Source organism: Periplaneta americana, unplaced genomic scaffold (genome assembly GCF_040183065.1).
Source record: "Periplaneta americana isolate PAMFEO1 unplaced genomic scaffold, P.americana_PAMFEO1_priV1 scaffold_22, whole genome shotgun sequence".
NCBI lineage: Eukaryota > Metazoa > Arthropoda > Insecta > Blattodea > Blattidae > Periplaneta > Periplaneta americana.
The window spans coordinates 2818518-2843424 of NW_027185503.1; the positions used below are offsets into that span (position 1 = coordinate 2818518).

Here is a 24907-nt window from a genome sequence, read left to right on the forward strand (position 1 = left end):
ACATCATCGTATTCATCATCATACACAATCTCGCTTTTGCACTTGTGGAATACCTTACCCAGTGACATCAGAGACTGTTGGAATTTAGTAGCGTTCAATAGCAAACTTATTAAGCATTTTCTTACTGCGTAGAGTAGGTTTAATTTTTACTTAGTTAATAAAAAAAAATTTTTTTCTCTCTTCTTAATTTTTACAATGAACTGTCTAGCTTTTATTAGTCTGTTAATTCTTTTAGTATTTTGATTTTTATTGTATTTGTAAATTCAATATTAATTGTAATTATAATTGCAATTGTATTCTTTATATTGTAGTTGTAATCCCCTGGTAGAGGGGAAGAGAAGGCCTGATGACCTTATCTCTACCAGGTTAAATAAATAAATAAATAAATAAATAACAATCAGTCTGTGTACATCAAACTCACCCTGTTAAACGTGGATTTGAATACAACTTTCTCTATGTGACCAGTGACCTCAGCAGTTAGAATACTTGCTTGTAGTTAAAGAACCTTTAAAAATTCCTAACAATCCAACTAAGTTCATTATGAGGTTTTGAATAAACGGTTCATTGGCTTCATAACTAGCAAAGTCTCCTGAAAACATAAGAAACTTAACTGTAGTCCTGAAGTGCCTGATCTCATACATAACATAAAATTTATTCTCACACAAATCAATGTCGTCAGTGGCTGAGTGACTATTATGCTTACCATTAGGTCCAAGGATTGTGGTTTGAAATGCAGCTAGACTAGACAGCATTTCGAAAGGCGGTCAGCTACTATATGCGCCATAGCATTTCTGTCACAAGCTTGTACAGTAGAACCAATTAGAATTAGTCTATAACAAGCACTTCCCGAGTTCGTTTCTTCGCATGTGAGTGTTTCAATACATTGAATAAGTAAAACTAACATATAATGTATGTGTGTGAGATAAATAAATGGAAGAAGAGACTGTAAAAAGAAAAGTATTGCACAGGTAGGCACGGAAAAGAGTATTTAAGGCATATAATTATTTTAAAAATGTTGAGCAGAATGCTGCTGGCCATCTTGATCCTGGCTGCAACGTTGCCAATGTGCAAGAAATGACTGCAGAAGCATGTGGTGTGGGATTCAGAACCGTGCAAAGAATAGGCCTATTGTTAGTGAAGGAAAGAGGGTTTGTTTGGTGTCATGTTTTACAGTAATCAATGGCTAAGGTCATCATTGTCTTTTGATAATTTCAATTCTCTCCTGCGCTATTTGTATTGCATGTGCTCGTGAAGTACGATGTGGCAATGTTCTACGCTGCATTGCTCTCTCTGTCTCTCTCGACGCAAACGCTAGCAGACTACTGCCTTCTGAATTCCCATCGACTCTAGGGGCGATAGATTCTTAATGGCGATATAAATCCTTAGGAAATGAAACTGTCCTTTAATAACAAAGCTTCAGACAAAATTTACAATCTATGCCGCATATAAAAAGCAACCCTGCCCATCATTATCTCCAGCTACCATGTCAATGGGGTAATGAATTCTACTGTTGAAGACTCCAATCGTGGAACTTGCGCGATGATGAAGCGAGGCTAAGCGGGGAATAAAAAACAACAGATAACGTACTGAAGCTTGTGTATTATCATTGCACATGTTCAATATTACAAGATATTCTGAAAATAATTTCACCCATCGTAGATTGGAGATCGATATATCTGGTGCAAATAAATGAATTCCGGAGCAAGGGACATTCAGTTTTTTATATAAACGAGACCTGGGTGAATAGCAATATGACATTTTGAAAATGTTGGCAAAATGAGAGTGTAAATGTCCACACGAATGTAAACTCTGAACAAAGATTGATCGTGGTACATGTAGGAAGAATTAATGGTTTCCTTCCTAATGCAGAACTTATATATAAAGCCGGAAGTGCAACGGGAGATTACCACGGTCAGATGAATGCCGAAAATTTTTAAAGATGAGTAATACAAAAGTTGATATTCAATCTTCCTCCTCAATCAGTTACTGTTCTCAACAATGCTCCGTATCACTGTCTCCATCAACAAACCGCCATCTGCATATGCAGTAAAGACAGACATGATCTCCTGGCTTTGCAAGAAAGAAGTGAACTGTGATGAAAGTATGAGAAAGAACGACCTCTATAACCTTATTCTATCTCTGAAGCTAAAGCAAAAAAATTACAAAATTGACAACATTTTGGAACAACATAACCACAAAGTTCTTAGATTGCCGTCTTACATGTGCGAGTTGATTCCAATTGAATTGGCTTGAACTAAAGTGAAATGTATTGTCAGGGACAATAATGTCATGGATGATTTAAATTTACAGAAATTAATGCAAGTGACAAAAACTGCACTTTCTCTTGTGACAAATGAAGACTGAGAAGGATTCTGTACACACTTTGAAAATATAGATAAACAATACTGGGAAAAAAATGAACTCCTATCATATGTAATTAATGAAATTATTATTAGGCTTGTAATATTGGGGACAGATTGTACAAATTGACTGCAGCATAGGCCGGGGATGTGAGCTAGTACGAGGACATTGACTTGGTTTTGCGAATTACACGAATAACAAGGTGCATATAAACAAAACTGGACAGGTCTAAAAGTAAATATATGCTACATGGCATTACAAAGATATATTTTTACGCACCTTTCATTATGTGCAGAAGAACTATCATACTGTAGAATTATTCGTGGGTTTGAGTTTTTGCCTTGATTTTCTTGTGCTATAATGTCTCTGAATATAATATCACTTGTAACCTCGTATATTTGTATTACATAATTTACATATAATATTCCCGTCATTCACTTCAAAATACTCACCAAATTCCGCTGCAAAAATATGCGCCTGAAAACATTCAGCCTTGGGCATTATTATTCAGCAGGTACGCTGTTTACGCATGCTAGAGTAATGACTGGTGAACAAATAGCCAACTTAAAAATCCTATAGGCCCCCAACATTACAAGCCTAATTATTATAAATTTAAGGGGGCTTACAACAGTGATAGTGATAGTGATAACTGATAACATTAGTAATACTGATGACGGTGATGGCAGTAGGGGTGGTGAAAATAGTAACACCACACCTGAATGTGACACTGACATGGGACTTGCTCAACAGCTTCCGCTATGAGGTAGGAACAGAACACAATTTTTAGGCAGCTGGTAGCAGGCTAGCATTACTAATAGGGGTCACTATCACCAACTGTAGGGTCGCGTCGCATTTCTGTCAGGTTCCAAGATTAGAGTCTTCAACAGTACCTTAGACATTTCACACCTCAAAATAAAATTCAAAACTGTTGTTTTAGCAGACTCAAGGAATGTCACAGATGTTAATCACACCCGAAGGAATTGGAGACCAACCAAAATTACTCTTGTTTCATGTACATTATCTACTGGGTGGTCCAAAAAATATCTACCATGTTCAAAAAGTTGTTGTTTTCTAATGCCAGGCATTTGACAATAAAGTCATTTGACCTCTTGCAATCCAATATTTTTCAAAGATATAGTCATGGTCAGCCACTGAAGTACCGGGACAGATTTTAAGGTGTTCTGAATCCATTTCTTGGTTTGAGTTGCACAATGGGGAGTTAGGGGACTGATATATTCCAATTCTATGCAGGTGTTTGGCCAAAGAGTCATGACCTGTTGCCAGTCTAAATGCAGCTACAGATGATTTCGTGGTAAATCGGGAATTAACTGTGGATTATGAACCTCCAGAACCAAAATATATGAGATGAAACTTGTACAATGTGTTCATTACGTTGCCCTATTTTGTTCTAGATGACAGAACTGTGTATAATTCGTGATTCTTGATCATTGACGAAATGACACTTAATATCCTGAACATCGTGTATTTACCATTACAGAGTATTACAGATCAAATGAAAGTCCGAAGATAATTTCAAACAAAATTTCACTAAAAGAATGGTCAATTCTCTGTGTTATGACGCAATACTGGAAGCGAGATTATTTCTTTTCTGTATCATATTATCTCTGGTGAGAAAATGGAGTACCATTTGTTGATGCAGGATGACACCCAGCCACACCGCACAGATACTAATGAATGAGCATTTTGGCAATAGTGTTCTTGCTTCACACTCTGCCTGCCAATTCGGAGATGGTGTGGACTGGTCAGCTATGCCCCAGATCTCAGTCCTTGTACCTACTTCCTGTGTGGATATATCTTAAATACAGAGTGCACTGGAATCGATCAGCAACAATATTAACGATATAAAACGTGCAATTCAAGAAGAAATTTATGTAATTTCACCACAACTTCTTCGAAAAATAACCTTCAATTTTGCAATCAAACTGTGTTGTATACAATAAGTAACAGGAAGACACTTTGAAAATATTTTCCTCTACATGAGATAAGATATTAGTAAATGTGCATTTGTAATTTCTCTCTAAATCTTTTCATTTCTGCATAATCGTACATTAATTTTGATTGGTAGGTATTTTCTGGACCACCATATGTGTGGCTCGCTTCAGATGATGAAATGTCTACTGTGTGTTCAAAAAATTCTTGTGGATAATAATAGTTTGTTATTTGTAATCAAATATATAGCTACACTGGACATAGAAGAGCTACAAACAATTAAACAAAATTAAGCAAAAATGATAAGATCATAAACACAAGATGAATGAAGATCATGTCCTACAGTTAGCCTCCAATCACCACGAGGCTATCCAGGTCTGAGAAGACCAGAACAATATTGAAAACGTCAGTAGCATTTTGTAAGAAATAGAACAGACCTTCAAGATCCCTGAATCAGGTGAGGACAGAAAATTAGGCACTGTTGAACTATATATCAAATCTGAAAATATACTAATTTATTCATACATATAAATTTAATAAAATAATAGTAATACAAAGTTATATGTTTCGGTAATGAATTGTGTTAATGTGTTCCCGCATCTCAAAACGACTCACTTAATTTCCCTCTGAAAATCGAATACAGAAAACTAGTTACATATACCAGACTCTTAGGACATTTGTGGACCTTCCATCAAAATATTGGGAAGCAAGAAGGATGATGACTTCATTGTTAAATCCAGATTGTACATTTTCCCGTTTTCTTACTTCTTTTACCTTAAAATAAATCTTCGATAGTTTGAGAGCCATCTATGTTTTTTCCCCGCAATATAATTATTTTCAACATGGACTCTATTAGCCTATATACACACATTTATTTTTGTGTTTGTGTTTAAAAAGAAGTAGACCTAATGGCTTATTAGGAATGGTAATGACCTTACACCTTAAACAATAAAAAATCAATTATATGCTACTAAATCTCTGGGAACTTCATATACATCTTCCTTATTTTTTTATGCAAACCTTTCTTTCTTTCTTTTTTTTTTAATGAAAACAAATCTAGCAATCCTAAAACTGGTTTTTATGTATTTTATTTCTCTAGTGCAGCATGATGTCCAAACGACTTTCAGTTAAAAAACAGAGCCAGGCATAAGAGCGGCTCTGTTTAGCTGGCCAAAGCTGCTCTCGCTCTTCATTTGCAAGCCAGAGCAGAACACTCACAAAGTGGCAGACTCACATTACAGCTACCTTCCCTGCACTAATATAACATGAGCCACAGTTGTTCTATTCATTCAGTCTGTCAGCACATAATAGTTTATAAGAATATTACATCACTCCATTGTAAGTACAGACTTTATAACACTCTTATTAATTTAAGGGGTTAGGTATAACTTACAGCAGTAAAAGTTTGGTAAATATTCAACATTTTTTCCTCCATTACTGTATCTTGTACAATAATGACAGTTGGTATGTGTAAAACACTGTCCTTCTGCTACATGAAAAAATATTTTTACAATTTAAAATATATATATATATATATATATATATATATATATATACACATTTTTTTTTTTTTTTCAAAATTCATAACGGTGGTAGTTCACTGCGCAGTGATGAAACAATGCCCTCATAACTCATAAACTTGTAAACTTTTTCATGTTCTCTTTTTTATTTTATTGCTGAAACTCATGTTTACAATATCATGCTCTTTCAACTACATTCCTTAATAAATAATATTTTTTTTATTTTGTGTTAGAAGAAAATACTGATATTTGACCATTTTTTAATTAATTAATTTTTTATCAGACAATCTATGAAAAATAAAGAGGTGATCTTGCATCACATTGTAGATATGGCATGCATAAATACACACAACAAATTTCATTACAGAATGTTGGATAGTTCTTGAGTTATGTGGGAAACGCTTCGTCACTGCACAGTAAACTGAATTTTGAAAAGAAAAAATGTAAATAATTTTTTTTAAATTGTAAAAATAATATTTTCATATAGCAGGACAGTGTTTTACACATACCGTACTAATTTTCATTATTGACAAGATACAGTAATGGAGGAAAAAATGTTCAATATTTCCAAAATTTTACTGCTGTAAGCTGTACCTAACCCTCTTAACGCAATAAACTTCACTCTATGCACACACACACATACACAAACCATTAGGCTTATTTACAGAATCTATATGCATAAAGGTATTAATAATATAAACATATATAATAAAGGATTTCAATCAGAAACATAAAAAGGAAATTAATGATAAACACTCTCTTACACTTTTCTTTTGGATGAATAAGCTGTTGTGATAAAACCGTACTTCTGCCAATCTGAATTCAATAAATATTTTCTATTGAAACAAAACTATTTGAAACTCAACCAAAATAACTATGTGGTTGTTTTCCGAGACTTACGAGGTCGTTTCATTTGCAGAAACCGTTCAAAGTTTGGAACAAATTAATTAGACATGTTCAATCTCAAAATATAATTCAGGTTTTTGTCTGACATACAGTTTCTCAGGTGGTGCATCTTCAAAGTTCTCCATCGTACTGGAGTGACAGTGAGTGACGTACAGTATGAATGCGTCACAGTGCTCGGAAGTATTGCTCATTAAAGTAAACAGAATCACGGAACGTGCCCAGCCCTGAGTTAAAAGAACTCATGCAGTCCTGCTCCTTGTGTATGTCTAATGAAAACAGGAAGAGCCAAAGAATAGAATCCAAGTAGATCATTATTGTTGTGGCATTGGTAGTGTGATGAAGTTTTGTCGTCATAAAAGAGTTTTATTTGAATATGAGCATTTTTTCTGTCTAGTTCTTAAATAATGCTGTTGCTTTGCAACGCTCAGCTAGTTGGCAATGAAGCCATTTACCATCTTGCAGTTCCATAATGTCTTGATTTGCTTGGGATGATATTGTAGACAGCTAGATGGTCTTTGTCCAAGTAAACATCCTTGCTGCAAAGTACATATTTTGGTGACTACAGAAGCCAATCTTATGTAGATACTTTGCCATGCAGTCATGGCCAATTAGCAGGCAAGAAGTTGCAATAGCTGATTTTTTGGTTCTTCCGGAATTAGATTTGGTTTCTGGAGGAAACTTTCCCATGATCTATCTTTAGCTCATTCTTTCATTTTGTCCTTGAATTTTTGTTTGTATTGGTGTTTAATGTTAGATTTTATAGAATTCTTAAATTTGTGTGCATCCATGCCTACCCACATCAGTTGCATGATTTGGATTCCACATATTATGAATAGATGGCATGATTGTGAACCATTTTCAAGTTGAATACCACTTTGGCAGGCTATGCTGTGCATGATGTGTATTTGTGGAGAGTTATTCGTGTACTAGTGTGAGTATATGTGTACGTGTTCGTGTAAGTGTAGTGTAGGGAATGAGTGGTGATGATGATGAAGAAAAGGAAAGAGAGAAGGGAAAACCCAGTATCAGGCTTAATCTCCTTGTCCGACAGACGAATCACTATCAACAGTGACATATGCCTTCTCTTCATATGCACTATGGAGAGATTTGGAATTTAACCCAGGCATAATGGTGTTGTTGTTGTTTTCTAATGCCAGGCATTTGACAATAAAGTCATTTGACCTCTTGCACTCCAATATTTTTCAAAGATATTATCATGATTGGGATGGTATCTATTGGAATACAATTCTTTTATTGAGTGATATTAATTGAGAGAGCATTTTAGTTATTTCTGCTGTTTGAGATGAAGGTGTGTGTTTAGAGACGATTGATAGAATAGCTGCTTTGGAGTCTGACAATATAACTGCATTCCTAAATTTATTGATGTGGCATAGATGATTCCTGAGACATTCACTTATTGCAATGATTTCACCATCAAAATTTGTTGTTCCATATCCAAGAGATCTATAAAGTGAGAAGAGACAGCACGTAACACCTGCACCAGCACCTTGTTCTCTGGAGATCAAGGATCCGTTGGTGTATAAATGAAGCCAGTTTTGTGGAGGGTAAAAAGGTAAAAAGGTAAAGGTAAAGGTATCCCCGTAACATGCCATGAAGGCACTTGGGGGGCATGGAGGTAGAGCTCCATGCTTTCCATGACCTCGGCACTAGAATGAGGTGGTGTGGTCGGCACCACGCACTGACCGCCTTTTACCCCCGGGAAAGACCCGGTACTCAATTTCATAGGAGGCTGAGTGAACCTCGGGGCCGTTCTGAAAGTTTGGCAACGAGAAAAAATAGGGTACCTAATATTAATTGTCTCTAAAGACAATTGTTTCAGTATTTCAGTGTTTACTTCTGATTTCAATATTTCTTCTGTTAAATTTAGATTATATTCTATATTTAATAGAGTTAAAGGGTTTGGTTTAATTTGTAAGGTTTTTTTAAATTCGGGATACTGATTTTCTGTTTTAATTCTTGAACAATGGATATGAAACTATTTTGAGTTTGGCTGCAAAAGGGTATCTATCGGATACAGGGGGGAGAGCCATTAATCCTTCCCATTGAAGGCTTTAAGGAACCAACCTGGACAAATACCCAATGTCCCATCCCTACCTTCCTGTGGTGCAGCTGTTAGTAAGCATAATTTTACGAGCTAAACTACTCATCCATTAGCACTGGTCAGTTTGATGAGTTATTGGCTGAATTTGGTATAATTTTCCTCTATTCAATACCTAATTCCCTCTTTACCCTTTCCTATCCAGTCCTCTGACTGAACTCTTACTTTCTTCGATCCCGACGGCATTAGAGCATTTGAGGCCTAGGGGTTCATTTCCCTTTCCTTCCTCCTCTTTCTATTTTTCTGTTCCTAGTGCTGACCTGCTATGGCACTAAAATCGTCCTCCAGTGGCTTAAGGAGGGAAAGCTGGTGATCAACAAGATCTCTCAGCTAGGTCCAGTGGACCCGTCGACCAACAGCAGGTGTGGTCCTCCAGATATTCTGGGGGTTGTGTGTGAATGAAGTAGCCACCAAAACGTTAAAATATGGTGTTCACTTAAATCGGCTACAACTTGCCATTTAACTCCAATTTGAAATGAGTACCATTAAGGTAAAATTATCCAGACATAATGGTGTAAAATCTAGTGATTAGAAGTTGTGAACCTCCATCTCTCCTAGTCCTGAGGTAGAAATTTTTACACAAAAATCTCTGACCTCACAGGGGATCAAACCCAGGCCAGCTAGTCTGAAGTTAGACTGCTACCACTGAGCTAACTCAGCGGACGAATTCTTAAATATGTTGTTGTTGTTTTCTAATACCAGGCGTTTGACAATAAAGTCATTTGACCTCTTGCACTCCAATATAAATATATAATATATTAAATATAATAAATCATATTTGAACCTCCTTTAGGATGTTCAACCCTCCTGTATTTCCCTGGAGCTCCCGTATTTGCCCCTAATTTTAAACAGTCTCCCATCTCCTGTATTATTTTTCTCTTCAAGCATTTTTCTCTCTTATTTTAGCATAATGTAAAAACTGTTATTCTAAACATTTGATTTTGCCGTGATTGATGAGCTTTGTTGTGCATTACAATATGCAGTCTTTATAGAACAAAATGCTTGTCAGAAATGGGTTTAAAATCAAATCATGTGAATGTCATAAATTTAGAAAAAAACGGCTAGTTTTGTTCTAAGCATATCAAGTAGTATTGCCCATACAAAGAGGATGTTTCACCTCGTGAACAATTGGACAGATGTTCGAAACAGGAGCACCACACATCTAATCAAATCAGAGCTGAAAACTGCAATCAATTTCAATTATTACGCGAGACAAAATGTGTATTAAAATACACTTAATTTAAGCTTAGCTGCCGAAGTGTAGAATAAAGATGGGTTTTAGTAACTAATCTGAATAATTTGTCTATTTTCTATGTGAAATTTTGTCGATTCCTTAGTCTCCTGTATTTTCTTTGAAAAAAGTTGGCAACCCTAGTAATATCATATGTGTACTAAGTTTAGTTAAAATCGGTTCAGAACTTAGTTGATTACTACTAATACTTCCAAATATTTCATACAGGTCTTCCTGACTAGCAGAGTTGACTTTTGGTATGGGTGGGAAAGACAAATTTTGCCCTCTTACTTTGGGACAGTGTTCTTTTATGTATGCCTTAAAATATGACATGAATTTACCAGTTTTACATCCCTTCTGAAGGAAACTGCGCTCAGCATCTTTAATGCCATTAAAAATCCATCAACTTCATCTGGTTTGTGCCCACGAAACTTGGCTCTAATGGTCAGCATGTTAACCATTAGACTATCTACCAATGATCAGTTCATGCATGTGGAAGTTATTAGGACACACACATGAAATGTATTATTTTATGAAGTTTGTTATTTTTAAAAAGGAAAATAAGAAGCTCACCTCTGAAAGCTGATGATTGACAGACAGGAAAGTGTCCACCCATGGGTTCACATGTGGCTTGATAGCACTATCCTGCATGCCATAGTCGATAATAGCTTTAAGACTGGCGGCAACTGAGCTCAGGCCTGAAAAACAGCTGTCCAACTTCACTCTGACATGTTCGACAGCACTGTAGGAATCTCATCTACCAAGCTTCTCCATAACGTGTCAATGTACTCTGTGCATTGTTCAAGTATGCCTGCAAGACAAGTGGGTCATAATCAACAGTAATCTCACTAGAAGTTTTGATTTTATCAATAAATCTGCGAGTAGAACACGACTGACTTACTAAAATTCTATTTCACTAATGTTAGCTTCACCAAAAAGTTTGAGACCACCTCTGTAGTGTAGGGGTCAGCATGCTGATCTCTTATTCAGAGAGCCCGGGTTCGATTCCTGGTTGATGTTTTCCAGAATTTTCCCTCAACTGTAAGGCAAATGCCAGGAAATTCGGGCCACAACATCCCTGAATGTCTCTGGTCTCATTCATCACCGAAATCATATTCATAACAAGTCAGTAATACATATACAGTCGCCATCTAGTCTACAACAATAGAACCAGTCTCAACAATAATACACAGGCCTTCGGATTTCACCCAAAAGATTAACTCGCGATATGACCAAAGATGTTAAAGTTAGTATAAATAAGAGCGAGACAAAAAAAAAAGTATGAATGGAGCTGCCATTTTCAGTTGACTATCAATGCGGGAAACAAATTACGATGCAAAGCATGTTTTATAGTACTGTAAAGAATTTGCAGTTTGAAATGTTGGCAAACAAAGAAACAAATGGTAGGGAGGTGACAAAAACAGAAGAAAGTATATAAATATTAGAAGAAATAAAGTACTCCAATACAATAAAATAGATATTAATTGACTTACTAAAATTCTATTTCACTAATGTTACGTTCACCAAAAACGTTTGAATGAAGCCTATGCGGGAAACAAATGACGATCACAAAGCATGTTTTATAGTACCGTAAAGAATTTACAGTTTGAAATGCTGGCAAACAATGAAACAATGCTAAGGAAGTGATAAAAACAAACAAATGCTAGTGAGGTGATAAAAATAAACAAAGCTAGGGAAGTGATAAAATTATAGCAATAAACAGACATGACTGGTTGAAACACATCCTTTCGTACCGTTTATTGGTAAAAAGTAGTATGACATAGTAAAAGTGTAATAGTCATTAAAATATCGATATTGAGTATTGTTGAACAGGTTTACTTTTGACAATGTTGTTTCCAGTTATTTTATATGTACATTTTCTAGTTAGTATTAATTTCGGAAAATTTCAAAGATATCATTCATATGTAAACTAGAAACTAAGGTACAGTTATCCAACAGGAAATGACTTTTATTTAGCTTGGTATTGAAACAGTCCCAGGGAGGAATTTGTTGCAATAGATCAAGAAACAAGCTGTAAAAGCAGCCCAATGATGTGGATATTTAAATAGGTTGAAATGAAACTCTAAAATCTTGTCTTCTGACAGAAAGTTTAGAATAGAACACCATAACATCCTTTACTTACTTACTTAAATGACTTTTAAAGAACCCAGAGGTTCATTGCCACCCACACATAAGGCCGCCATTGGTCCCTATCCTGAGTAAGATTAATCCAGTCCCCAGCATCATATCCCACCTCCTTCAAATTCATTTTAATGTTATCCTCCCATCTACGTCTCGGCCTCCCCAAAGGTTTTTTTTCCCCCTCGGGTCTCCCATCTAACACACTATATGCATTTCTGGATTCACTCATATCCGCTACATTGCTGCCCATCTCACGCGTTTGGATTTATGGGTGCACAAGATCATAGACACACCATGAAGAAACAAAAAAACAAAGCAAACCTCTTCCTAATAACAGCTGGCCAAGGAACTGGCAGGTGTTGCACTCTATCAGTAAAGAACAGAACTACTTCTGAGTATACCAAATAGAAATAAAAGTAGTAGTAAATGCTGTTACTGCTAGTTTTTAAAAACTTGCATTCCAGTTACAAAACATTTCAATGTGCAATGTGTAAGTACTGCAATTAAAAGTAAGTATTTGTTTGTGCCAGTATATACTAGGGAATTTTCAAATATGATACAGACTAGTGTCGTGCAATGTTCGAACATGAGAGGAGATATCAGGATACTACAAACTTCGCCCTACTCCATAGGCATCCCAACAGTACGTGGAAGTGAAGCATGTAACTAAAATAACCAAGTCCATTAAAAACCAGTAAGAGGGCTTATGTTAATTCATGTTTTCCGAGTCTCTGTAGAACCGAAGCTCCCTTTGCGTTTGTTCAATCTTTCCCTTTCCTTACATATGTTCGGTGCCATTCTCTTTAGTTCCTACTCTCCCTGCACCTTTATGCTTTAGCTGCATAAGCATATCAGGCACATATCTTGCGAAGTTACGCATGGTAATGAGTATAGATAAGTTTTCTTCTTATTAATATGATTAAACATTCACACAAATATAGGCTATGTATACATAAATCAAACAAAATATATTTTAAAAAAGTATGTGTTAAAAATACCGACTAGTACGTGCAATGTTCAAATGTAAGAGAGGAAAACAAGACATTGGAAACTTCGTCTTATTCCATATGAAAAAACTAATTGCAAGATATGTGCTCAAATCCTTAAGCGATTTAAAATAGTGTCCTGCAATGTTCGAACATGAGAGAGGCAACCAAGACATTGCAAATTTCGTCTTATTTTATATGAAAAATTAAGCGCAAGCCTATGTTAAAACATGAAGGGATGAGAGTGGACAGCCAGTATTTTTATAACAAAATGGAACAAATATGACATGCCTTCTTCTGCAGAGCGAACATCGATGAACGTCGAACTTCGTCAAACTCGACCAACTTGAATCGAACATAGTGCAGGTAATACTTCCATTCATCCATATAGTCACACAAATATTGTTACCGAGTAACTGTGATTTATTTGAATATTATGTGAAGAATGTAATTATGTATGTATTTATTAACACTACAATTGGGTATACACCCGGTGGCAGCGATATATAATATACAATAATACCATTACAATTATACAATAATTACAGCAATAAAAGAAAAAAAAATAAAATGAAACAAAATAAAATAAGCCTAAATTTATTTCTAACTATAAATAAATAGATGTAATAAACTAGCTATTTTCTTTCGGTAATTGGTATAGTAACAACTGTCATGTATTTTAGAACATTATGTGATATACTTATATGTACATATATTTCTGTTGAAGTTTAATAATATTTTTGTAATAAAAATTATCTCTCCTTAGAACTAAATAAAATTTCACAAGATTTGTTTTAAAATCCTTACTCGGCTAAAAGCATGAAGGGTTGGGAGAGGAGTGTAAGAGAGGTCAGCGAACTTCAAGAGCACAGATCATACAAGGCGCAAGACTGAGCGAGCGAGACAGATCCACTTCTTCAAAGCAAACTTCGGTTCTTGTCACACTTGACAAACTTGAACTGAACATAGAGTATGAAATGCACGATACTAATACAGACAATACTTACAGTATGTTTTACAGTAATTGTAATACCTTATCCTAATTACTGCTTCAATGAAAATAGGAACGCACAAAGTGTAGAGAACTAATCATAACTCGAGAAGAATATAACCGCAGTTTGTTTAGATTCACGGAGGAAAATTTATAATGGCTTACATCTCACTTCTTGGAAGAAAGTAATTCATTAAACACGAGAAGGTGCCTTAAACAACGAACAGAAGATGGAAAATTTTCTTAGATTTGTAAGTGGAATTGTAGTTGATAAAGATATTGGTGTTCACTGCAAAACAATATGCAAATCCAAATTGGGGAAGTAAAGAAGATTTGGGTAGTCCATCTACTTGTGAGGGAAAGGAAGGAAATAAGGAACCGCAGAACTACAGTCTAAGAAGTTGATGCTTAAGGGGGTGGAGTGATAAAAGTGTGGCAAAAGACATAGAAACAATAAAGTGAATGTTCAAGGAGTAAGAGTAACTAGCAAAATAATCGGAGAGAGAATGTATGAAAGAATAAGTGAATTAGTGTCCAGAGAAACAAGAGTTGATAAAGGAAGTGACTAGAGAAAATTAGAAGTGTTTGTTAATAGTAATTGGTAGTGAAATGTTACTAATATTGGAGCGTCGACTAAGTTAGCGTACAATTAGAGAAATTGAAATGATAGGAAGACAGCAAGTATTTTAATGTAAGTTTACAAATGAAGGTTGAGTTGACTTACAAAAATAGTGGCAAACGGAAAATTTATCGGGGGTGAAAGGGGACAGTTTAACAAAATAAACATGTGATTCAGTGTTTAATGGAGAAATAGGGGCTAAGAGTGATGACAGAAGTGAGGAGAGGTAGAACTGATTGTAAATTAGTGATGAAAGTGAATGAGTATGATTAAATAGTGTTAGTAAAAGTTAGTTCAAAATTAGGGAAATTTTAGATGATAGGAAGTACTTCAAATATAAGTAAACAATAAAAGTGGTGAGGTGTTCATTAGAAAGAAGGGAACATTTTAAGGGGAGAGGATAGAAAGCAAATTGAGAGTATGTATTATAGTAATAGAGGTAAAAAAGGTAAAATAAGATGACTGCACACGTCAATGAAAGTTTATTGTAATTAGAAGGTAATAGGAAGCACGAATACAGAGATGTGGTGGCGACCCATTACCAAATAAGAGTTGTAGAAATAAATATATCAATATCAAAATCCAAGTTGAGTATCATTCTCATTATTTACACTCTTCTCTGATCAAGAACTCACACTGAAAAACTAAAATTCATTAAATTATTACTAAAAACTAATTTGACAGACATTGTTGTTTTCAGATAAGTTACTATTAGATTGAATATTTATCAGGTATACTGTTGACCTGAAGTTGCTGTTAGGCAAAAGCGCTTGTCTTAAAAATATGTTATATAATCAATGATGTAATTCATTGTTTGTAATGTGGTAAGTGTAGACTGAACAATATAAACAATATAACTGATAAATATTACAAAATAACTAAGTTATTGTTAAAATTTAATAAATGAAGATTGAGATTAAATAAATCTCACATTATACACTGTTGTTTTAAAAAGTCATAGCCAATTTTAAATAATCAGTGTTGATTCGCTGATTCATTCATTCATAGCTTTCTGCCCAAGGACAGGTTTTTCACTGCAAAACCAGCATTCTCAAATCTTTCCTATTTTCTGCCTTCCTCTTAGTCTCTGCATGAACTTTTCTCATGTTCCCTTCAGTAGGCAGTTTCTTCTCAGCCAATTTCTTTTTCTCTTCCTGATCAGTTTCAGCATCATTCTTTCATCACTCACTCTTTCCAACACAGCTTCATTTCTTATTCTGTCTGTTCATTTCACATGCTTCATCCTTCTCCATATCCACATTTTAAATGCTTCTATTCGCTTCTCTTCACTTCGTCATAATGTCCCTGTTTCTGTCTTGTACAATGCCCCACTTCACACAAAGCACTTCACTAGTCTCGTCCATTATTCTTTTTCCAGAGGTCTGCAGAAGATGCTCCTTCTTATATTAAAAGCTTCCTTTGCCACTGCTGTCCTCCTTTTGACTTCCTGGCAGCAGCTCATGTCATTGCTTATAGTAGTACACCCCAAATATTTGAAGCTATCTACAGAGCTATTATTATCATAAGTCCCAGAAAAGAGTGGCCGGCCGGCCGTGCCCTGCGTGGTTTCCGCCGAGCGCATAACCATTTCTCCGGTGCTTCTCCAATATATAACAGTACTAACAATAAATGTTCAATAATTTGGACTTGCCATCCTCACAGTTGTTGCTGAAAATGGCCCCCGTTTGCAGCCACACACAACTGACATCTTTTGATGAATGAACAACACTTTGAAGTTCCACATCATTGATAGCTTGGATTTCTTCTCGTATATAGTCTCTTAATTATCTACAGAATGAAGACTTTTCCTATAAACCCTACCTTTTAGTGTTCCCCATAAATTAAAGTCACAGAGTGTTATATCTGGGCTTTGTGGAGGCCTCAAATTATTACTGATTACTCTCGTATCGAAAATACGCTTCAATTCCCTCATTGACATGGCAGTTGTATGAGCAGTGGTGGAATCTTGTACCGGTAGGAAATAAACTGACAATCGTTCCGTGTAAGAACACTATTTTTCCTGCTTGATTTTCGATTCTTCACTGAGCCTGTTTCTTTAAATCTTTTATAATAATAATAATAATAATAATAATAATAATAATAATAATAATAATAATAATAATAATGATTTATTTTAGCTGGCAGAGTTAAGGCCGTAAGGCCTTCTCTTCCACTCAACCAGCAAAAAGTGTATATACATATGCTTGAACTTACAAAGAATCCAACAATTTGATTTAGATGAGAGTTACATGTATACAAAAGTTATTTACAAATTAAACAACAAAATACTATGAACTATTAATTAAACACTGAAATAAACTGTGTAGCAGAATTAAACTAAAATACATAGAATGTTAATATATTTCAAATAATATTAGGTAATAGAAAGAGATTATTACGAGACAATTAAAATACAGCACAATCAGGATGATGTCTAAAGAAAAAAGTAACAATGTAGTCAGTGATAGTTTAAATCAGTATGATTGGAGTGAAATGCTAATAAGGTTATCTTTTAAGCTGTTCTTAAAGGTGTTTATTGTCTTGCAGCCCCTAATACTTTGTGACAAGGAATTCCATTGACGCGAGGTGGATATTGTAAAAGATGATGAATAACAAGATGTTCTATGAAGAGGTATACTTAGTGTGCCACAGATAAGTGATCTGGTATTTACGTCGTGGTTAGAGTATAGATAAGAGAAACGAGACGAAAGGTAATTTGGTGTTGAAGTGTGCAGAATTCGAAAGAGTAAAGACAAAGAGTGTAAAGTTCTACGTTCTTTAAGTCGGAGCCACGAGAGACTTGCGAAGGATGGTGATATATGATCATACCGTCGGATGTTGCACACGTATCTGACGCACATATTCTGAGCTCGCTGTAACTTGACTGACAATTCAGAACTTAGGTCACTTAACAAAACGTCACAATAATCGAAGTGCGGCGTTACTAGGGTTTGCACTAGGGTAAGTTTTAGTTGCTGGGGCAAGAAGTTTCTCAAGCGACTCAAACAGTGAATGGAGGAACAGATTTTTTTTATCGTTTCTTTAACTTGAAAATTCCAACTTAGATTATTATCAAAAAAGAAGCCAAGATTTTTTACGACAGATGAATAAGGGATTAGCGTGTTGTTAAGGGTAACAACTGAAAGAGCGACTCATCTAATTGTTTTGGCAGAAGGGACAGGTCTGTTTGGAAACTTTATTCGAAATTTTCGTCTTGTTTTCGCACACGACCTTCTGCCTTTTATGAATGTATTGTACATATACACACGTTCACACAATGAGAATTTGTTGCTAGGCATTACCTAAATACACACTAATCCTAAACTTTATACACTAACGTTGTACACTTGAAGAATTGAGTTTCATTACACGACTTCCATATAGCTACTGGAGGTCGATTGCACGGGAGAAACAGTTAGCATGCGGCGGTAAACATGCAGGGCACTGCTGGCCGGTTGCTCTTTTCTTGGACCTATGATAATAATAGCTCTGTACTTGCTCTACTGTCTCATTTAGAATTCGCAAGTTCACCTTCTTTATTTTCTTCTGATAACCATGTTCTTCTTCTTGTTTGTATTTATCTTCATTGCATACTGCTCATAGCTTCAGTGTTGATAATAAATTGTTTTACACAATTGAATGGGAAGCAATTTTATCCAAAAGATAATTGACACAAATTAAAAAAAAAAAAAAAAAACTACTACTTGTAAATATCAATCAGCATTAATTACTAGTACTACTAGCAGCTACTTCAATTTTTATTCACTCCACCCGATGAGTACCAGAACTGATGTCATGAAGCAGATATAGTACATTTACATCTTGGAACAACAAGTTTTGATGGAGAAATCATTGCAATAAGTGAAAGTCTCAGGAATCTTCTATGCCACATCAATAAATTTAATAATGCAGTTATATTGTCAGACTCCAAAGCAGCTATTCTATCAATCGTCTCTAAACACACACCTTCATCTCAAACAGCAGAAATAACTAAAATGCTCTCTCAATTAATATCACTCAATAAAAGAATTGTATTCCAATAGATACCATCCCATTGTGGAATCCTGGGAAACGAGAATGCGGATGCTTTAGCAAAGACGGGCAGCACTGCTACTTACAGACCTGTTACTAAATCTACGTATTACTCTGTGAAAAGATTTATTAAATCTACATACTTAGACTTCAACAAACAAAATTTGATAACACAATCTCAAGGGGAAAAATGGAACTCTCTGCATCATAATCCACAGTTAATTCCCGATTTACCACGAAAATCGTCTGTAGCTGCATTTAGATTGGCAACAGGCCATGATTGTTTGGCCAAACACCTGCATAGAATTGGAATATATCAGTCCCCTAACTGCCCATTGTGCAACTCAAACCAAGAAATGGATTCGGAACACCTCAAAATCTGTGCTTCAGTGGCTGGCCATGATAATATCTTTGAAAAATATTGGAGTGCAAGAGGTAAAATGACTTCATTGTCAAACGCCTGGCATTAGAAAACAACAACAACATTTATATCTAGTCTATCAACATTTCAAATCTTATTTCTGATGTCATGTATGAAAGAAGGATACAGAACTGGAAATAAAACACGTAGCAGTATCACTACAGTCTCTCCAACTGCAATTTTTCCAGTATGAGGAACATAAGGTCAAAATTTTAACAACTCCAAGATGGACAACTCACCTAGAACATGAGGCGTGCTTGTTCTGAATCTAATCGCCCTTGCTGTATGGAAGTGTGCAGCACACTGTATGCCAGATAACCTGACAGGTAACCCTGTCGCAGCTGCTGCCTCAGAACTTCACGGAAGTCTGTCTCCAGGAGAGCAAAGGCATTGTTGATAACTGCACAAACCCTGTCCAGACTGGAACTTGTGCTAGCTCGACTGGAAGAACAACAGTAATGCATTCAACTTTTAAATAACGACTCCAAGTTCATTCCTTCTATACTTAAAGCACTGCATGTAAATTAATACACAATTTAAGTGTTCAATATTACTTAGCAATAATAAAGTCTTCAACAGTCCACTGGCAATTATTCTCGCTATTAGCCCCAATGTTCATGGGTTCAACCTGACTGGCAGTGAAATATTACTCCCTGGGAAACAAGGAAATAAAAATTCTTTATTATGTAGATGACGTTGTTTTATTTGCTGAAATGTTGATGATCTCCAGCGATCATTTCACCAGTTTAACATGACTGTATATCATCAAAAGACTAAAGCTATAACAATCTCGATTTCCTGGTATAATACACAAGTTGTTGTGGTTAATAATGTTATTGATCAAGTGTCAAAATTAAAATTTTAAAAAATAAATATTACTACTTATGCAAGTTTGAAGTAACCATTTGAACGAACAAATAAAGGTAACAGAATTCCAGTATATTTAAGGGAAACAATTTGGAAAAATTAACATTTTAGGGATGACCCAAAAGGCAAAAGTAAGCATAAACAAATCAATTGTGAAACCAATTTTATTACAGTTGAAACTAATTTATATGTAACCCAGATTTACGTAGTTCTGATTTAAGCACAGGATTTTGTTTGTCCTGGCAAAGCAGCATTTTATTATAGTCGCGTTGCTGTTATTTCCGGTATGACTCCTCCTCTTTGCTTAAGCCTTAGGAAGTAAAGGCTCTATAAAGACTAGGTAGGTATTATCGTTCGCCATTTCCGTTCTTTCGTTCCTGAACTACCAGACGAGGAATCGATTTGCCACACCGTTAAACATTATCATGTCGTAGCTCCTATGATAATAAATCAAATGCACTGTAATTGAGCAAATAATTGAGTGGCAAATAATGTCCTTGTGTGTTTTCTGCAAACGCCAATGAAAGAGGCAAAATGGCGGGCGATTATATTAAGTATTTATCGAGCCTTAGGAAGTGCATAACGTCATAAGCAGCGAATCACAAGACACACACATTTAAATGTAGCAACGTGATTGGCTGTCGGAAATGAGAGTAACAGGACTATACCTATAAATTTTCTTTGAGTTATACCTAACTAATTTAATTGAGGAAGGATATTCAATTAATGAAGGGCATGCATTTTCATATGAAGCAACATTCCAAAATTAGTCCTGGCTTCACTGCGGCTCACTCAACATGCCTATTATCACGAATTACGAATCACATGAGTGGTCACAAAGGCCTGCAGCTGCTCTCGATGCTGATCACGCCCATAGCGAGGGGAGGTGGTGTCGCTGGTCACACAAATTGCATTGATTCACGGCCTAACATTAGCATTCCACTGTGGCTCATAGTCTTCCTAAAGTAAGCATTTTAAATTCTGCCTTTTTTTGTTTCATCAAAGATCCCGGAACAGTGTCCATTAAATCGGTGTGGGGAAAGACATATTCTATGATAAAACATAATAACAGAGGTTCTCAAATGGAATAAAATCGAAAAAAGATGACCATAAGACAACATTCATTGCAATTACGCGATAATATTGAATCTGACTGTGAATAAAAATGTATATTTACATGGAAAGATACTGCTACTGTTTTTCAATAGCAACTCTCTTGATAGCTCATGCTATTTTTTTCTCTTACAGTAGAACCCCTTTTTAAGGAATCTCTGAGGGATTACTTTTTTCACCTTAAATACTGCTTGCATAAAATGGGAGGAAATTCTCTTCAAAATATGTGACTGGTCTCAGTCAATAAATTAGTATTAAATTGTAACAAAACTAACATAATTCAATTTAAATCCTCTCCAAATTCGACGTCGCAAATTTCTAGTGCAATAATTAATAATAGATCCCTATTAGAAACAACAACAACCAAATTTCTTGGCTTAAAAATTGATAATGTGTTAAATTGGAAAAATTATATTAAAGAAATTACCCCCAAACTAAATTCAGCTTGTTTTGCTATTAGATCTATGCAAAAGATAGTAAATATCAATACCTTAAAAACAATATACTTTGCATACTTCCACTTGGTAATGAGTTTTGGAATAATAATCTGGGGAAATTCCACAGATGGTAACAATATATTTCTATTACAAAAAAGAGTAATTAGAATAATAGTAGGTGCCAAATCTAGGGAATCGTGTAGGACTATTTTAAAAAAACTACAAATAATCCCCATGGCTTGTCAGTATATCTTTTCATTAATGATCTTCCTCGTATGTAATTGTGAAAACTTTGTAACTAATTCAACAGTTCATAGCATAAATACATGTCAAAAAAATGACTTTCATACTCCATCGGCAAGTCTATCATGCTATCAAAAAGGAGTGCGTTATATGGCAGTAAAAATTTTTAATAGCCTCCCTATTGATATAAAAAATGAAACTCAAAACATAAAATTATTTAGGGCCAAATTAAAAACGTAACTAATTTCTCACGCCTTCTATTCTGTAGGTGAATTCATGACATTCAATAACACTTCATGAAATTGATACTAAAACTATGTGTTGTACTAGTAGACTATATTGTAAAACTCGTCTGTATATATTTCATCTAGACTGTGACTATAAATTAAGATTTTATAATAGTATTAAGTTTTTTGACTTGTTCCATATTCTAGCTGTAAGCATGTATGAATACCATGGAATGTTAATAAATACAATACAATACAATACAATACAAAGCTTAAATTAATTAGTACTAACATGTGCGTTATATACCAAACATTATAATTAATTAATTAGGCCTACAATTATTATTTACAATATATTTCATTATATTTCTTAACTCTTCAAATGGTGAGACATGAATGATTTTCCATCTGGTTGAACCCGAACCACAATGAAACTCGGCATTGAAAATTTCTTCTTTGTTCTTCATTATTCCCCGTAATGAAGTAGTTGGCAAACCATGCTTTTCTGTCATATGCGATACTGTTATGTGAGGATTAACCTCCACATTTCTTATTATTTTCACTTTCCGTCTGATAGTTAATTTCTTCCATTTAGTTGCCATTATAACAGTGTATAAACAGTATAAACTAACAAATGAACATGGAAACAGGATCCACACAACTCACGAGAACAAAGCAAGCAAAGCAACCACTCTGCGAAAGCAAGACCATAAAGAACTGCAAAGAATAATGTTACTGCGTGGCACCACATTACTATCTGATACTACTGGTTACTGAAAGTCTATTCAATATTTCTGGCTTCATTATCACAAAATCCACTTCAAAAATATTCCTTAAAAGTGGGATTTTTCTTAACCCAGTTTCCTTAAAAGCACGAATTAATTACATTATTCTTATGGCAATTTGGCTGGGCCTTAATAGATTATTCCTTAAAAACGGAATTTCTTAAAAGTGGCAATGTTAAAACGGGGTTTTACCACAGTCTAATATCATACAGTCACGAAGCTTAAGGTGATATTTGGCATTTCTCGTGATACAGTGCTGCAAGCAGTTAGCAACTGGGAGTACTAGGAACAATAGACTGTGCCAGTACTATTTCGCATTGTTCCTTGTGAAGAAAAGTTGTGTAAACTGTGAAATGTTCGTTATCGGTTGTAATAAATGTTAATGGCTAAAATACAATAATTAGAATAATAATATGGGACAAGGAGGAGACGTTTGCAGTGCTATAAACTGTAAGAAAAAGAGGCCAGAGTTATCCTTCTTCTGAAAGAGCCAGCAAGCTGAGTTCATAAAACATACTATGTACCGTACTTCATGAAAATAATAAATAAACCTTATGTATTTAATATTTCAATAAAGGAAGGGAAGTGTCAAAAACAAGATAACGAAAGTATAATACATTTTGTCGTCTGCTAGGGAAGGGGTCTGTGATGAGTAGAGCTCTATATAGACAGAGTACCGCAAAGGTCAGTGGCTGGACCCAAGCCCTCACTCTGTTAACATTGTTGGAATAGGGAAATTGATGCTCTCTCTGTTTTTATGCTGCAAATTCCATTCTAGGGCACTGATAATAATTGTAAATACACTGACATGTAGCTAAATGTCTCACGTATGACCTATGAACTTTTAAATGTAATATCTCAATTAGAAGCATTGCAAATACATGTTACTCGCATATTAGCTCTGGCAAAGAGAGAGAGTAAATGTACAATGTAGACCTACTGCAAGTATTATTGTACCCCTTTTTAGGAAATATATTTTGTTATCATTTAGAGACTTATCTAACCTCTCTGTCAGTGATTCACTTTCTTTCAAGGCTTTGTTTAACTTCTTTTTAATCACATCAAGCTGACATTGAAGCACACCAATTTCCTGCTCCATCTGCTGTGAATCTTTCTTCAGGCCACAGTTGCATTCTTCTGGTGGAATGGATAAATCTGCAGATTTCTCTGTAGTCCAGGTTTCCAATTCGTTAGTGCCAGCCTGTGTCATATTTAAAATGGAAAATATTATGAAAAATAAGAAAGCTGCAGGCCTAATACAAATTTTATTATTTAATTATATATCATTATAATATAGTTAAGATATATAATATATTATAACTTATGTATCACATATAATATAGTGTTACTATAAATGATCGTTTCGATTACAAACTTGAATAACTATCGTTAAGAGACACTTAGAAACATGATATTGGTATCAATGGAAAGAGAAACTCAAATATTTTTTGTTATGTTGGTGAACCTGTCGCATATTTATTAATTTCGTTGCTAGGAGGAGATGTAACAGAAATAGTTGCAAACGAAGATAGGAGGGCATTTTATGTGCTAGATTTTCACATATCCCAGTCTGTTGCCACTGTACAACGCAATTTTAGAAGAAAATTTGGTGTTGATCCACCCAGTGGGTCCAGTATCCGTAAGTGGTATGCTGACTTCAAAACGAGGGGATGCATCTGTAAGCGGAAATCAACCGCTCGTCCATCAGTAAATGAGGCAAATGTGGAGCGTGTGAGAGAGAGTTTCACACAAAGTCCACAGAAATCCACCGTAAAAGCCAGTACAGAATTAAACATCTCCCAACAAACTGTGTGGAAGATTTTACGGAAACGTTTGAAGTTCCATCCATACTGTCTGCAATTGTTGCAGGCTCTGAAACCAGACGACAAAGCCAAGCGACAGTCTTTCTGTGAGGAATGGAAACTGAAGGTTTCATCGAATCATTGGTGTTTAGTGA

General features: G+C 35.2%; 1 protein-coding gene across 3 annotated transcripts in view; it reads right to left on the reverse strand.

Moving 5' to 3' along the window:
* Positions 1-427: 427 nt before the first annotated feature.
* LOC138693824 (conserved oligomeric Golgi complex subunit 4-like) overlaps positions 428-24907 on the reverse strand; it is a 103785-nt gene continuing 79305 nt past the window's right edge. For 2 of the 3 annotated variants that reach the window (XM_069817656.1, XM_069817657.1), the window contains exons 8-10: positions 19518-19719; positions 10661-10898; positions 428-589 (exon numbers count right to left, since the gene is read on the reverse strand). Coding sequence is in view for 2 of the 3 variants with exons in the window: in XM_069817657.1 (XP_069673758.1) it covers positions 19518-19719 (202 nt within the window). In the remaining variant the exon portion in view is untranslated. Of the gene's footprint in view, positions 590-10660; positions 10899-19517; positions 19720-23954; positions 24152-24907 lie in introns of all 3 variants that reach the window. The other variant, XM_069817655.1, reaches the window with a different exon arrangement.